Source organism: Peromyscus californicus, unplaced genomic scaffold (genome assembly GCF_007827085.1).
Source record: "Peromyscus californicus insignis strain IS unplaced genomic scaffold, ASM782708v3 Scaffold_15__1_contigs__length_86483966, whole genome shotgun sequence".
Lineage (NCBI taxonomy): Eukaryota > Metazoa > Chordata > Mammalia > Rodentia > Cricetidae > Peromyscus > Peromyscus californicus.
In genome coordinates, this window is record NW_026294447.1 from 86,399,822 (window position 1) to 86,416,177 (window position 16,356).

At 43.3% G+C, this 16,356-nt stretch overlaps 1 protein-coding gene across 2 annotated transcripts in view; it reads right to left on the reverse strand.

Annotated features, from left to right (window-relative positions):
• The window catches only part of Klhdc1 (kelch domain containing 1), a 44,589-nt gene that overhangs the window by 18,388 nt on the left and 9,845 nt on the right, over nt 1-16,356 (reverse strand). The window contains exons 2-9 of one of the 2 annotated variants that reach the window (XM_052739686.1): nt 13,448-13,518; nt 12,767-12,884; nt 12,189-12,307; nt 10,500-10,578; nt 8,903-8,986; nt 6,993-7,076; nt 6,470-6,528; nt 3,316-3,428 (exon numbers count right to left, since the gene is read on the reverse strand). In XM_052739686.1, coding sequence (XP_052595646.1) covers nt 3,316-3,428; nt 6,470-6,528; nt 6,993-7,076; nt 8,903-8,986; nt 10,500-10,578; nt 12,189-12,307; nt 12,767-12,884; nt 13,448-13,518 — 727 coding nt within the window. The remainder of the gene's footprint in view (nt 1-3,315; nt 3,429-6,469; nt 6,529-6,992; nt 7,077-8,902; nt 8,987-10,499; nt 10,579-12,188; nt 12,308-12,766; nt 12,885-13,447; nt 13,519-16,356) is intronic. The other variant, XM_052739687.1, reaches the window with a different exon arrangement.

The window sequence follows — 16,356 nt, forward strand, 5'->3', positions numbered from 1 at the left end:
AAAGGTATAAAAGGCATGAGGACCAGAAACTAGAAGCATTTGGCTGGTTAAGCTTTTAGGCTTCTAGTAGCACAGTTCATCTGAGAGCCATCCGGATATGAGGACACAGAGGCTTCCAGTCTGAGGAAACAGGACCAGCTGATAAGTTGGCCAGGTGAGGTTAGCTGTGGCTTGTTCTGTCTCTCTGATCTTCCAGTGTTCACCCCAATAACTGACCTCAGGTTTGATTTTATTGATAAGAACTTCTAAGATTCCTGCTACAGTTGCTCCTGTCTGTGATTTCACTTGTGCAAAACCAGCTCTGACATCTCCCCACTGCTGTGCATTGTCATGTCATGTGTAGATGTAATCTCATGATTGCATTGCAGTCTTATGGGCACACATATTTGTGGATGACCAGGAAGATGACTTCTCATTTAGCTGTATAATTTTGATGAATAGAAACATACTAAAATATGCTTTATAACTAGATTTATGGTTTCATGTGGACTGGAAACACTTAGAAGCCTGTTCTCTATCATTAGCCTTATTGACAGGGCAATTTGGCCAGACAAGTGTCATTGTGGACAGATCACAAGGGGAACTTTCACAGATTTTATTCATGGAATTGCAGGTGTCTAGCCTTGTAGAATCAAAGCCCTTCAGAAGATTAATAGCAAACTGGAGTGGTATTGCAGATGTCTGGCCTTGTTATATCACAGTCCTTTAAGAGATCAATATTGACTCATATTGCCCTAAGCTTCCCCCACTGGCCCTTATCAGAGCCACAGCACCTCCTTTCTCTGACTCCAAAAAAGTAATATATACAATGTATACATGTCCACACCAGTCTTTAATGCAAGATTTAAGTTCAGTTTACTAACTGTTCACCCTTCAGTCTTGGATTTTATGTGAATTACAGACAGTAAACGAACTAATTAATCTAAACCAGTCCAGAAAGGATTCACTGTTATGCTCAGAAAAAGCCCTGAAGTTTGCCAGAGTTACAAGATAACTGCCCTGTCTCTCAGTCTTGAACAAAAAAGTTATGGGTCCCCGCTGTGGGTTCTGAGACTGCTGTAGGACAGAAAAATGTATTCTTAAATCTGAAATGCCCCTTTTTCTATGCAGCCAGCTTTGGTGGAACTTCTGAGCACGCACAGTTTGCTTCCTCTTTGTTTACGCAGGTTGCCATGGTTATTCATTGTACCTACTTTTGCAGGGAGCTGCGTTCTCCAAGCCACAAGAAAGTGGTGCTTACTCCGTCTTTGCCTTTTTTGTGTCTTACTGATTACAAAATGCTAGCCTACATTATTAGTTACACTTAAGGAATGTAAGACAGCACACGTATTCTTTGCCTCTTCCTCAGCTCTCTCATTGGTTTAGTTTCTTTGTAACCCCTGCAGCTATCCCTTTTAGGGATAAACCGGAACTTTTACAACCTGCAGCTGCTGTCAGCCACCAATTAAGCTGACCAAATCTTTGCTACGTGAGAATTTTATCACATCTACAAAGAATGCTTGTGACCCTGAGAATTTTGCCTTGTAACCTTTTTTATTACTAACAAGTTAGTACAAATAATGTATACATAAAACAACATAGCTATATATGCTTGGAAGTTTGTGACTGGCAGGAGAAAGGAGAAGAAAGAGCATAGAACAAGAGCGGAGTGTAGTATGAAGAGCATTTGCCCGGAACTCTGGGGAGGAGGGGCTGGGAGCTGGACTCGCAGACTGCTAAACTGATTGGCGAGACTGCCTGGAAGGGAGCTCCAGGAATCCCGTCTCATTCAAGACTGGGATTACAAAAGCACCTCACCCAGGTGCCCAGGGTCAGAATTCAGGTGCTCAGACTTGCACATAAATGCTTTTCCAATTGAGTTTCCTAGGCCTGCTACAGAAAAAATTATAGATTGTTTTAAGCATATGTGAAGTTTCTTAATGAAAAAATCTCTAAAATGTTTTGGTTTAGAGCCCACGATGGCTCAGCAGATGAAGGCATCTGCTACCAAGACTTACGACTTACGAGTGGTTCCCAGGGTCCACCCGAAAGGAGAGAACTGACTCCTCAAAGTTGTCCTCTGACTCCTCAAAGTTGTCCTCTGATTTCTACACCCATTTCTACACACACACACACACACACACACACACACACACACACACACACAATAAATAAATAAATAAATAAATAAATAAATAAATAAATAAATAAATAAAATGCAAAAAAGGAGAAAATTTTGGGTTAAGAAAATAATCTAACATGTCAAAGCCAGCCATACATATCCTTGATCAGGTGTGTGTTCTGATGCCACAATTCACTGATGGAAAACCTGCACTGGAAAACTCATAGCTAGTAGAATCAGCAGTGACTTCTGGGTCAGCGGGATGGCTCAGTGGGTACAAGTGCTTGCTGCCCAGACCCGAAGACTGGGCTCTGTCCCCGAAGCCCACAAAGCGGCAGGAGACAACCAACTCCCGCATGCTGTTCTATGACCTCCACATGTCAGTGTGGTGTACACACACACACACACACAAATCAATACATACATAAATGAATAAATAAATGTAAAGCAAACAAACAGAACACCAGCGAGAGGAGTTACAGGATTCCACTGAGAACTCTAGTTCTAGAACAAAAAGACGACACTGGCTTCCGCCTGGCTTTTCCAGCCTCAGGGAAGACTGTCATCATATTCTAGCTCACAGTACAACAGCATCTAGACAAACCATCAAGACAGAATCATGGGATATGGGGATGGAAGGGGGCTTTAAGTTTTCTCTCTCCTCTCTCTTAGGGCCTTGACCATGCACCTGTCAGGCAAACATGGTACAGGTGCGCTGTGACCCTGGCCCGTCACGTCAATTCACAGTGCGAACATGGCTGGAACACAGGGAGGAAAGAATGCCTTCAGTAGAAGTGTGAAATACAACGCATCAAAACAAACAAACAAACAAACAAACAAACAGACCAAAGGATGGCTCGGAAGGCAAAGACACCAGCTGCCAGACCTGAGTTTGAGCCCTGGAACCCACATGGTATTAGGAGAGAACCAACTCCCATAAACTGCCCTGTCTTCCACACACACACTGTGGCACACTTGCATATACTTTCACGCTCTCACACAGTGAACAGGAAGAAATGTAAGATAGTTTGTGACCATCCACACCCTCAGGAAAGAGGGCCCCTCAGGCCATTACCGCACTTGGCTCCCACAATCTCCATGCAGGGACTGGGACACAGACATGCCCCTCCATGGATGCCTGCTGCCTAGTACAGTACACCCCAAGCTGTGGGGTGAAGGAGGTAATGGCTGCATGCTAAACTGTGTGGACTTACTTAGTGGGATATTATCTGCACTTAGTCCACCAAATAGGAAAAGCTTATCCTCAGCAATGGCTGTTAGCGTGTGCCATGACCGATGTTTGGGGCTTTCTCCATGAACAGAAATCCTGTAGCAAGAAAAATAATCCAACTTTGAGTTAAGCAAAATGGAAAGATTTTTTTTTTTATCATCTCAGGTCTCATTTTTTTCCCCAAGACAGTCTCATCATGTAGGCAGGCTGGCCTCTGGCTCACAACGCTCCTGCCTCGGCCATTAGTGCTATGCATTCACCACCACACTCATCTCAGAAAGCTGAGCTAGGGAGTGGAGGTGCATCCTTATAATCCCAGCACCCAAGAGGCTGAAATAAGACCGTGCATTCGAGGGTAGCCTGGGCTACACAGTGACTTCAAGGTCAGCTTGAGCTATATACAGAGATCTTGCTTGGAAAGAAAGAGAGAGGAAAGAAGGAGGGGAGGGAAGTAAGAGGAGAGGGGGGAGAGGGAGAAAGAAAGAAAGAAAGAAGGAAGGAAGGAAGGAAAGAAAGGAAAGAAAGAAAGAGAGAAAGAAAGAAAGAAAGGAAGGAAGAAAGAGAGAGAAAAAGAAAGGAAAGAAGGAAGGAAGGAAGGAAGGAATGAGGAGGAAGGAAGGAAGGAAGGAAGGAAGGAAGGAAGGAAGGTAAATACTTCGGTTATAAATCATTTAACAACCACAAACAGGTTTTCAAAGGAGACTACTATAACCCCCAGCAATGGGAACTAACATTAATTTGGCATGCATCTCTTAGGACTTCTGTGTAAATGTGCTTACTAAGAATACAGAAATGATGCCGGGCGGTGGTGGCGCACGCCTTTAATCCCAGCACTCGGGAGGCAGAGCCAGGCGGATCTCTGTGAGTTCGAGGCCAGCCTGGGCTACCAAGTGAGTTCCAGGAAAAGGCGCAAAGCTACACAGAGAAACCCTGTCTCGAAAAACCAAAAAAAAAAAAAAAAAAAAAAGAATACAGAAATGGGGTCACACATGGCTCTGCACCTCTTTTCACTCAGTATGTTCTATGATGCTTCCACAAAGTCATGTCTTTTGTTACTGGAAGCCTGGCGGCCCTCTGGGCACCAATGCTGTGATTAAACAGTCCCAACGGCAGACAAGAGGACTGAGCTCAAGCTTTGTCTAGTTTTTGTTTTGATTTTTTTTGTTGTTGTTGTTTGTTTTGTTTTTGGAGACAGAGTTTCTCTACATATCCCTGGCTGTCCTGGACTCGGTAGACCAGGCTAGCCTCAAACTCACAGAGACCTACCTGCCTCTCTGCTTCCTGAGTGTTGGGAGAAAAGGCATGCGCCACCATGCCTAGCTCCATTGTCTTTTTTAAGCACACTGGAAACAATTGTGTCAGCATACTTATACCAAGTGTGCTGTCACAGCTCAGAATGGTGGCCTCTGGTCACCCATTCCTTCTGTGAGCTGCTCATCTGCGTCCTTTCCTGCTTCCCTATGAGACTGTCATCTTTTTTTTTCCCCTCTAAGTTCTTGGAGATCTCTGACTTTATCTTTCTCTTTCAAAAAAATGCTATAAATATTGCTTTTAGTTTATTTCTGGTTTATATTTTCCAATATGCCTTTTAGCATTTTGCGTACTTTATCTTTTAAAGATTTATTTATTATATATAGTGTTCTGCCTGCATGTGTGCCTGCGCACCAGAAAAGAGCACCAGATCTCATTATAGATGGTTATGAGCCACCATGTGGTTGTTGGGAATTGAACTCAGGACCTCTGGAAGAACAGGCAGTGCTCTTAACCGCTGAGCCATCTCTCCAGCCCTTGTGTATGTTTTTTTGTAGAGAAATGTTTAATCTTTAGCTGGTTTTATGAATTAGTCTCTTTCACTTACCAAGTTCAGGTTTACATAATCTGTAATGCCAAAGGTTTAAGAATAATTTGCTTTTTTTCCCTCACACTTTCATGGCTTTATTTTTTATTTGGGGGGTGTCGGGTTGTTTTAAAAACAGGGTCTTGCTATGTACCCCAGGCAGGTCTCAAATTTGCCATGTAGCCAAGGCTAACCCCAAACTCATTGTCTTTCTGCCTCAGCAAATTGAGTTTACAAGTGAGATGACATGGTGTATCACCATCGCTGGCTATTTATGGTTTTATTTGTGCGTGTGTGTGTGTGTGTGTGTGTGTGTGTGTGTGTGTGTGTGTGTGTGTAGGCCAAGGTCAGCAACAGGGGCTGTGCCTCAGGAGCTGTCTGCGTTGGTTTGATTTGTTTGTTTGTTTGAGACAGGGTCTCTCACCTGCCTGGAACCTGCTGGCTCAGAAGAGGCTGATTGGCAGTTAGCCCTAAGAATCCACCTGTCTCTGCCTCCCCAGTGCTGTGCCTAAAAGCACACACCACCTTGCTTGGCTTTTTATACGGGTTCTAGGGGCCTGGGCTGGGTCCCCATGCTTGCTGGGCAGGACTTCCTGGCTGAGCTCTTTCCCTAGTCCTCATGGGTTTGTTTGTTTTGTTTTGTTTTTCTAGACAGGGTCTCTCTGTGTAACCCTGGCTGTCCTAGAACTCACTCTGTAGAATTATAAATAGAGTATTATTATAACAAAGTATTCCATTGCACTATAGGAAGGTCCAAATTAATACCTAAATATATTCTGTTGCTAAACAATATAATGAGCCACAAACAAAATTTGACTTTTCTCCATTTCATTATCTAGGTGTGTGAAATGACTCCATTCGGTCACTCCATCTCTTGTAGTGAACAGTCCCCAGAAAATACTTATTATAAAGCCAATATTTTCACATGATTTTTTCAACTCTTACTAACTTTATGTTTTATATAATTTGCATAAGCTCCATTTAGTTGACTGTGGTACCTGTAATCCTTTCACTTGGGAGGCTGAGGCAGGACAACCCAGAGTTCAAGGCCAGCCTGGGCCACTTGGTGAGATTCTGTCCCATAAGGAAGGGAAAGAGGGAGGGAAGGAGGGAGGGAGGGAAGGAAGGAGGAAAGGAAGGAGGGAGGGAAGGAGGGAGGGAAGAAGGAAGTAAATTTAAATTTTATGTTTCTTGTTTAGATATATAATTTTAAAAAATACATCAACTCAATTTCAGAGACCCAAGTTTGGACTCTGCCCACACCCACCCCTACAGATTGGAAGGTAGACTTCAGACTTACCTTCCAGACCAAGTCCAGGTGTCTAAGTTTAGACAGTGCAAGTCATTCATCCTAGTTTGCTAAAACAAAAGCATGATAATTGGAGATGTCTTAACTCTTTTATGGAATAAATGTTAGTTTTCAAACAAGTTCAGATTAAGCACAAATTGCCCTATTCTACTCAGCACTGCAAGCTTATACATTGGAAATCAACTCTAAGCATTAAGAAAATTAACATGGAGCTCCCAGAATCATGTGCCAGACAGGGAAAAGGAAGAGCTGGGTTTAAACTAAAGAGAGGATAAGAAATTAAACATCCCTGACACTGCACTCAAGGGAAGGGTTCTCCTCATTAAAATACGATTAAAAATCATCTATGACAGCATGTGGAGGGTCTCTTTGGGAAACAAAAGATAAACACAAATTAGTACTAGGTGCAACTTAATCTCTAGGTTATTTCAATGTTCGGATGCTCCACAAAATCAGAGGACAAGTTTTTATAAACATCACACATGAAAATATCATTTCCATTGAAAACACTGACCAAGACGCGTCCACCAAAGATATACCCCTTATTTCCCAGAACTGCACATGAATGCGCGGCTCGTGGCTGTGGCGGAACTCCACCCTGCAAGCAGAGATCAGAACAGAGGCAGACTTGAGGCAACTGTACCAGCCACATCCTGTGCTCAGTCAGAGCTACAAACAGCTTCTTCGAGAAGAAAATGCATCCCTCTGCCCTTAAATGCCCACCACCCTAACAAAATGAAAGGTCATATAAATTTAGCTTGAAATATAAAGATTTTAAAGATCAAATTAAAAATAATCTCTTCTCTTCTCCCCTTACTCCACACCAAAGACCCAACTAACACTCTAAGAATTTATTTATGGCCCCAAAGTCTCAAATTCACAAAGCAACTTCACTGATGCTTTAAGTCAATCAAAGAAGCCCTTAATCATTTCCTAGACATGCTGGATTTTAGAAGTTGTTTTGGTTTGGTTTAATTTTTTTTCTTCCTAAAATTCTTAGAATTATATATAAAAAAAAAACTTCTCTATCCTTTATCTTGAGTGAAGTTCATCTGATGTTTCAGGCTCTTCAATTGAATAACTGTGCTGAGATCCAGCTGGTAATACAGAATTAACATTTACCTCTGCAACTGTTCAATTAAGAGAAAACCATTCTAAAAAGTTGATTCCCAGGGCTGGAGGGATGCTCAGTGGTCAGGAGCACTGACTGCTCCTGCAGAGGACCTGGTTCGGTTCCCAGCAACACATGGCAGCTCACAACCCTCTGTAACTCCAGTTCCAGGGGATCTAACACCCTCTTCCAGGCTCCTCAGGCAATACACACATGTTGTCCATTTATATATGCAGTCAAAACACCCACACACATAAAATTAAAAACAAACCTTTAAAAGGTGTTGATTCTGTTAAATTTCTATATAGTGATTAAATGAATCAGAATTTATGTTTGGTGTCAAGCAAATAAAATAATATTGATAATGTCTTTTGTCTTGCTAAAATTGCATGTAGCTCACAGGTTTGTAAAAACACAGGTGTTGAGCTGAGGGTACAGTTCAGTGGTAGAGTGCTGGCCTAGTACATATGAGGCGGTTCCTTTGATCTCAGCACTAGGGAAAAAAGAAAAGAAAAACTCATGGACTCTGTTTTAAAAAATGAACTCTAATAATTCACGCAGACACTTAGGGGTAAAGAGTGATTACGGAGGCTGAGCTTGTCAGTCATGTCTGTAATACCAGTACCAGGAAGGTAGAGGCAGGAGTTCAAGGCTAGCCTCAACTACAGAGCAAGTTTGAGGTCAGCCTGGTCTACCTGAGACCCTTTCTCAAAAAAACGAAAACAAGCCTGGCCGTGGTGATGCACGCCTTTAATTCCAACACTCAGGAGACAGAGGCAGTTGGATCTCTGTGAGTTCAACGCCAGCCTGGTCTATACAGCAAGTTCCAGGACAGCCAGGGCTACATAGAGAAACCCTGTCTAAAAAAAAAAAAAGAAAAAGAAAAAAGAAAAAAAGAAAGAAAGAAAGAAAAGTAATTGTTAGTAGTTTTTAAAGGAACTTTTCAAGGGCGCTTCTTCGGCTGGCTCTAGTGGCCGCACCTTTAATCCTAGCACTGGGGAGGTAGAGGTTGGAAGAAGTCTGAGGCCAGTGTAGTCTACGTAGTGAGGTCCTCTCAAAACACCAAAGACAGGAGGGGAGGAGGAGAGGAAATTATTTTACATGCGATTACAAACCCAATTACGAAAACCAAGTAACTTAGGAAGAAAAGAGAGTTTGAAAATATCCACGACTATAAAAGTAACATCCTCCCTTCCCACCAGAAGCAGAAAAGAGTTTATTAAGAAAGGGAAACTGGGGAGAACGAGAGAGGCTGGGTGAGGAGAGGAAGGGCGTCGGCTCCAGAGACCTCCAGGTCACTCAGTAGCACTTACTTTAATTTCTGGTTGAGACCAAGTCCTTGTCTTTGTGTCAAACACATGGATGTCGTTGTGCCAACCCCAGAATATCTGCCCTTCCTAAAACAGAAGCAAACAGTTGAGAGCTTTGTAGCCAAACCCCAGCACAGTTCTGCTCCATATTTACTGGTGAATGGACGGGCGCCACACACAAGCAGTTGAGTGTCCTCACAGTGGTAAAGCCAGGCACACGCCAGACCTCACAGCTGCCCCTCAAGCCCATGCCGAAGTGTCGCCCACCTCCAGTACTGCGACCCCCTCACTCGATGAGTTTCCACTTCTTCGGATGCACGAGAATGAATATTTATGTTCTGAAACCTGTTTCAAACCTTATCTTTGCTATAATCAACTTCAGATGGCTGTTGTTTCCTGTATTCAAAAAAGTACCTATTGGGGAGTGGTGGGGGCAGGGAGTGGGCTGGAAAGACTGCTCAACATTTAGGAGCACTGGCTGCTCTTCCAGAGGACCCAGGTTCAATTCCCAGCACTCACATGGCGGCTCACAACTGTTTGTAACTCTAGTCCCAGCCTCTGCCAAAACTGCACACACATGGTGTACAGACATACATGCAGGAAGAACATCTATACGCATATTATAAAAATAAAGGTTAAAAAAAGTTAAGTACAAGAAGAAAAAAAAAAGTTAAGTTCACTAGGCATGGATGGCACATGTCTGAATCCCAGCACTCAGGAGGCAGAGGCAGGCAGATCTCTGAGTTCGAGGCCAGCCTGGTCTATAGAGTGAGTTCCAGGACAGCCAGGGCTACACAGAGAAACCCTGTCTCGAAAAATCAGTAAGTAAGTAAATAAATAAATAATTTTAAAGTTGGGTTCTAAGTGATCCCTTCTACTTTACCAAGTGATTTAGTCCTCTCCCCCCACCATTTAAAAAATGTTTTGTATAGCTAGGAGTGGTGACTAACACCTTAAATCCAGCACTCGGGAGGCAGAGGCAGGTAGATCTCTGTGAGTTCCAGGCCAGCCTGGTCCACAAACAGTGGTGATACATTGTGTACCCTAATAAACTTGCCTGAGGATCAGAGCACAGAGCCAGCCACTAGATTACACACAGAGCCTGGCAGTGGTGGCACACACCCTTAATTCCAGCACTTGAGATTTCATGCCTTTGCTTGGGAAGCACATACACTTTTAATCCCAAAAAGTAATATAACAGGGCAGAGAAAGGTATATAAGGCATGAGGAAGCAGGAACTCTCTCTCTTTAGGCTGAGGATTTTGTAGAGGTAAGAACTAGTGGCTGGCTGTTCTGCTTCTCTGATCTTTCAGCTTTCACCCGCATATCTGGCTCTGTTTTTTTTTTTTTTTTATTAAAAGATCACCTAAGATTCGAACAACACACAGACTCCAAAGCTACCAGAGAAAGCCTGTCTTGAAAAAGAGAGGGAGAGGGAGAGGGAGAGAGAGAGAGAGAGAGAGAGACAGAGACAGAGAGAGAGAGAGAGAGAGAGAGAGAGAGAGAGAGAGAGAGAGAGAATGATTTAAGTCATTATTCCTAAGGCTTAAAGTGATACTGAATTAAAGGAAAAAAAATTAAAGAGTAATTACTTCCTTACCCAAGATGCATCATGGACATCAAAACAGTCTTGAAGTTCATTGTGCCTCCTGTACCCATAACCACCAAAATATATTAATCTGAAAAACAAACGCAAAGGACACACTTTAGTGGTCTTGCTTCTAGTTTGTTGAGAGCTGGTTGCAATAGCTGGGCACCATTGCTCATGCCTGCAATTCTAGCACTCAGGAAGCTGAGACAGGAGACTTCCCAGGCGTTCCCAAGTCAGCCTGGGCTACATAATGAATTCAAGGCCAACTCCAGAGTGAGACCCTGCCTCAAAAGCCACACACACAAAAGGGATTTGAGGGGCTGAAGAGCCAGCTCAGTGGGTAAGAGCACTGGCTGCTCTTTCAGAGGATCAGGGTTCAATTCCCAGCACCCAGATGGCAGCTCACAACTGTCTGCTCAATACCCTTATACATGCAGGCAAAACACCAATGCACATTTAAAACAAAAATAAGTAATAAATCATTTTATTTATGTATTTATTTTTAATCTATTTATTTATTTATTTATTTGAGACAAGGTTTCTCTGTGTGGTCCTGGCTGTCCTGGAACTTGCTTTGTAAACCAGGCTAGCCTGGAACTCATAGAAAACTATCTGCCTCTGCCTCCCAAGTATGGGATTAAAGTGCACCACCATGCTCAGCTCCATAAAATCATTTTTTAAAAAAGGAATTTGAAATAGATTGCTTCTCTTACCTTAACCACCTAAACAAGCCAAATAAACTACACAATTATAGTTTAAAAAATCAAAGAACTGAGGGAACAATGAGACATAAAGGAAATCACTCCAGCAGGCGATGAACCCACAGTAGGAGAGAAGAGACCCACAGGCACTCTCCTGCAAGGGCAGAGAGAGAGGAAACTAGGTATATACGGACTTGTAGAGAAAGACCAGCAAGCTGCCAATAGTCATGCTTGGGCTGGGATAGCAAATTAGAGTCAGAAGAAAGCCAGCCTAGCAGTTGTGAACACATGTCCTGACTCTGTAGCCTGTAGGAAGGCTCAGTATTGGTCATCCAAAGCTGGAATAGGGGCTTGCGGTATAATTAGTCGCAGAGTGCTTGCCTAGCTTGTGTGAAGCCCTGGGTTAAATCCTAAGAGTTGAAGTGGAAAAGGAGCTGAAATTCAAGAGGACAGGTAAACAAATCTCCTGGAGACGATTTCAGCTTTCAACCACTGGAGATGCCTGGATTTGAGCAAAGTTGTCCCTTGGAATCATTTGAGGAGTTTCAAAAATTCAGACTACCAGAGATTGTGCTTTAATAGGCTTTTGAGGTCTACAGTTTAGAAGATTCCAGGAGCAGATGTGTGGAAGCCACACCCTAAGAACAAAAGAAATACAGACTTCGGGCTTTTTGTGGTAGGGGCAAAGGGGAAGTCAAGGTGGACAGGTACACAGAGGCAGCTGGCCTTCCGCCGTGTACTTTTCAACATGGCTTCAGTTTTTAATCATGTCAATGTGCTGATGATCTAGAAACTTAAATGAATTATTCAAGGTGAAAAAATCCAAATATCCTTCTTCCATGTTCACTGTTATGACGCGTTTCTTACCAGTTTTAGGACTGCAGTTGCTACTGACATCAAAACAAGTCTATAATTACTAGAAAACATGGCGTTCCCTGCAGTTTGGCCAAAGGCTGTATCCTAACTTCAGGCCATTAAAGTTCAGGTGCAAATTTACCTGTCCTTATACACCCAGCAGGAAAGCTTGTCACGTGGTGTGGGTGGTTGGCCATCAAACTTGGTGATTTTTTCCCAGGTATAAGTTCCATCTCTTGTTCGTAAATTGACAACGTAAAGCTTTTAAAAGATGACAGTACTGTTAGGACCCAGGCATCTGAAAAAAAATCTGTGTGGGGGGAGGGGACTGCCATCCAAAAACTAACCCAACGTTTATTTCCAATAAATATCCGTTAGAAAATTTAAATCACAGAACTGATGAGAACAAGACAGGCTTCCAGAAGCAAATGATGTGTAAAACATACCGCAACGGTGTCCTGTCGTCCCTCCATGTACCCCCCCACCCCACGCCCACCCCCGCCGCCTGTGGGTGACCATGGAGAATGCAGCTAACTGAAGTAGGGAAACACGGAGAAAGAATATGGCTGCTGCATTCTCCATCTATCTTTAATGCCTAGTGACTACACACTCAGGATGCACTCCAGTTATCTTCTTTCTAAAATATGTGCAGATGTGTGACGTGAGACGGCACATCGGAAATTAACTTGGCTGCACTCTTGAAATAAAAGAAAGGATTACTCGGTTGCTGTATCCTTTGTCATCATATCCTCCAAAAACATACAGCCTGCCGTTGATGCAAGCCCCACAGCTTCCTGACATGGAGGTGGGGAGCTCTCCTTCCATTGGGTGCATTTTCCTGCAACAAGGACCACAGAGAATCTCTTAGCTTTCCAGAAGACAAAAGCTCCCTTTAAACTCCCTGAGTACTCTTCCCGTGAAAAGCATCATGGCCAACTATAAGTAAAATGTAGTTGTAGCCAGGTGCCGTCACACACATTCACAGTCCCAAGTGCTGGGGAGACTGAGACAGGACAATGAGATTGTGGGCCTGTCTGGGTTACAAAGTGAGACCCTATCCCCCAAATAAAAGAAAACAACAAATAAAAAAGTGTAAAGAGATCCATAATAAAGACTCTTCATTCAGCTGGGGAAGGGGGATAATCACAAATTTCCCACTTGTCACTGAGTAAAACTGGGAATCAGCTGTGTAAAACAGTGTTCAGAGACAGTGATGGCTTTGAAAGGAATGGAGAGGGACAAGGAATGCGGCAGGGAAGGGATGAGGGACAGGGAATGAACTGGAGAGAGGAGAGGTGGACATCATAAATGTCGGATGGTCGAAGCATGCTCTTGAATTCCCTGTAGTCTATTAAAGCCTCTCTCAGAAGACTTGACATTTTATGATTTAAAATTACTTACCACAGTCCACTATCAATATCATAGGTCCAAATTTCATCATTCGGCAAATATACCTCATTGTCTTCAATAGACTAAAAATAAAGAATATACAAATTACCATTTTTCAATTATATAGTAACAAATAGTTCCTTGGGGTGAGAAAAGCTGAAACAATTGTTTAGAATAAAGTGAAAAATATCTGAGTCTCAAGAAAAAGGCTTAGGCTAACCTTTCACATAGAAAAACACTAAAAGACACAGCAGAGCATTGTAGGTCACACATTATAGAAGACTCTTCAGAGTGAAGAGAGTTGGGGAAAGGTTTTTGAAGTTTTTTTTTTTTTTTAAGCTATAACTAGGCACACTGCACCAGATACCTTAACCCATTGAATGTATTTTGAGTATGCTGTAGGATATTTGTACACTGGGCGAAGATGGATTGCTGTGATTGGTGTAATAAAGATCTGAATGGCCAATAGCTAGGCAGGAAGAGGTTAGGTGGGACTTCCAGGGACAGAGAGTACTCTGGGAAGAAGAAAGGCAGAATCGCCAGCCAAATGTGGAGGAAACATGATGGGTAGTATAGAGACACCAGGGAAACACTGAAGAGGTTGGACATATGGTACAAAGTAGAGGTAACCGAGCCATATGGAAGAAGGTAGATTAGTAAAAATAGGCTAATTTAAATGATAAGAGCTAATGGGACCATTGCTAAGCTATGACCAAGCTTTTGTAATTAATAACGAGTCTCCATGTTGTTATTTGCAGGCTGGTGGTCCAACGACAAAATACTGTTCTGTGAGTGCCTACTGTGTCCTCAGCATCGCTGTCTCCGAAGCCTGGTTTACTTGTGATTCCCAGGCCTGGTGATTCATGGGAAACTTCTGTGATTAGTTTCCCCCAGCAGGTTGAAAAGCTGTTATCTTGGATCTCTTTACATCTTAAAAAATATTGTTTGGCTTTTGTTTGTTTGAGATAAGGCTTCACTTTACTGCTTAGGCAGGCCTGCAACTCACCACCAACACCATGAGGGCAGAGGTCACATCTACTTGTTACAACTCACCACCAACACCAGGAGGGCAGAGGTCACATCTACTTGTTACAACTCACCACCAACACCAGGAGGGCAGAGGTCACATCTACTTGTTACAACTCACCACCAACACCAGGAGGGCAGAGGTCACATCTACTTGTTACAACTCACCACTAACACCAGGAAGGCAGAGGTCACATCTACTTGTTACAACTCACCACCAACACCAGGAAGGCAGAGGTCACATCTACTTGTTACAACTCACCACTAACACCAGGAGGGCAGAGGTCACATCTACTTGTTACAACTCACCACTAACACCAGGAGGGCAGAGTTCACATCTACTTGTTACAACTCACCACCAACACCAGGAGGGCAGAGGTCACAGCTCTTGCTATAGTTTCCCAGAGCTTCGGAAAGTGTTCTCACATGTAAAAGGCAAATGGAACTTATGCTGGATGGCTAAGCAGATTAATTTCTGAAAAACTGACTGTACCTTCACTTTAGCCCAGTAATTTAAAAAATCTATTTGACTAACATGTCACGGGGTGATCCAGAAACACAAGAAAGGCACAAATCAAAGACGTTGGAGGTAGTTGCTCAGGGCCTTCACCCCATTATACCTTCTTTTTTTTTTTTTTTTTTTTTTTTTGTTTTTGTTTTTCGAGACAGGGTTTCTCTGTGTAGCTTTGCGCCTTTCCTGGAACTCACTTGGTAGCCCAGGCTGGCCTCGAACTCACAGCGATCCGCCTGGCTCTGCCTCCCGAGTGCTGGGATTAAAGGCGTGCGCCACCACCGCCCGGCCATTATACCTTCTTAAATGGAACTTTAAAAAAATATATGTGTGTGCATGTCTGTGCAGGAGTACATGGAGGCGAAAGGTGTGGGAACCCTTGGAGCTGGAGTTCCAGGTGGTTTGGAGGCGCCTGACATGGCTGCTGCCAACAGAATCAGGTCTTATTGGAGGGCAGGAAACACTCTTAACCACTGAGATGCCTCTTCAAACCAATCCCTTCTCTTCCACATCAAGTTTCCTTCTCCATGGATCGTTCCTATGAGAAGCCAAATATGATTTGACTCATCTTTCAAAACCCGACCCATTCTCCTGATTTCATCTCTTCCCAATCCTCTGCTCCCATCACAGAGAAACAAAGGAACAAACCAGCCATCCACACTAAATTAACTGCAGTGGACACTGTTATCACAACACTCCTCATCCTCATCAACCTCCGCCAGTGGCCTCTGAATCTGAGGCTTTTGTGCATGCTAAGCACATGCTCCAGCAACCAGCTCTGCTGCAGCCCCGGCCCGGTACTGGAACTTTTAACTAAAATCTGACTTTGAGGGCCAACAAGAAGGTTTAGTGAATGAAGGAACTTGCTGCCAAGCCCATAACCCGAATTACATCTCTGGGACCCTTATGGTAGAAGAAAACTGATTTCTCTGCAAATTGTCCTCTGACCTCCACACATTCGTAGTGGTAGGCACACCCACACCCTGCAACACAGACACATACAAGTAAGTAAATAAATGTAAATTTTAACTTTGAGCTTTATGAAGCATTCATATTAAAGTAAGTAGAGCAGCTATGAAATGACTAAAAATAAATCACATAAGTTCTATGTGAACAAAAAGAAACTGAAAAGGAACAGAACCTTCTGAAGCAATCCTCAGACAGAGAAAGTGAAGGAAGGAGAATGAGGAAGAGCAGAGAGGAGAAAACGAAACACATTCAGTGACAAAGTGTGCCAGGCCAGAGGGGGCACATGCCTCTCATTCTAGCTCAGACGGCAGAGGCAGGAATTGTCTGTGATCTTTGTGAGTTCGAGGCCAGCCTGGGCTATAGAGCAAGTTCCAGGACAGCCAGGACTACACAAAGATACCCTGTCTTGTAAAAA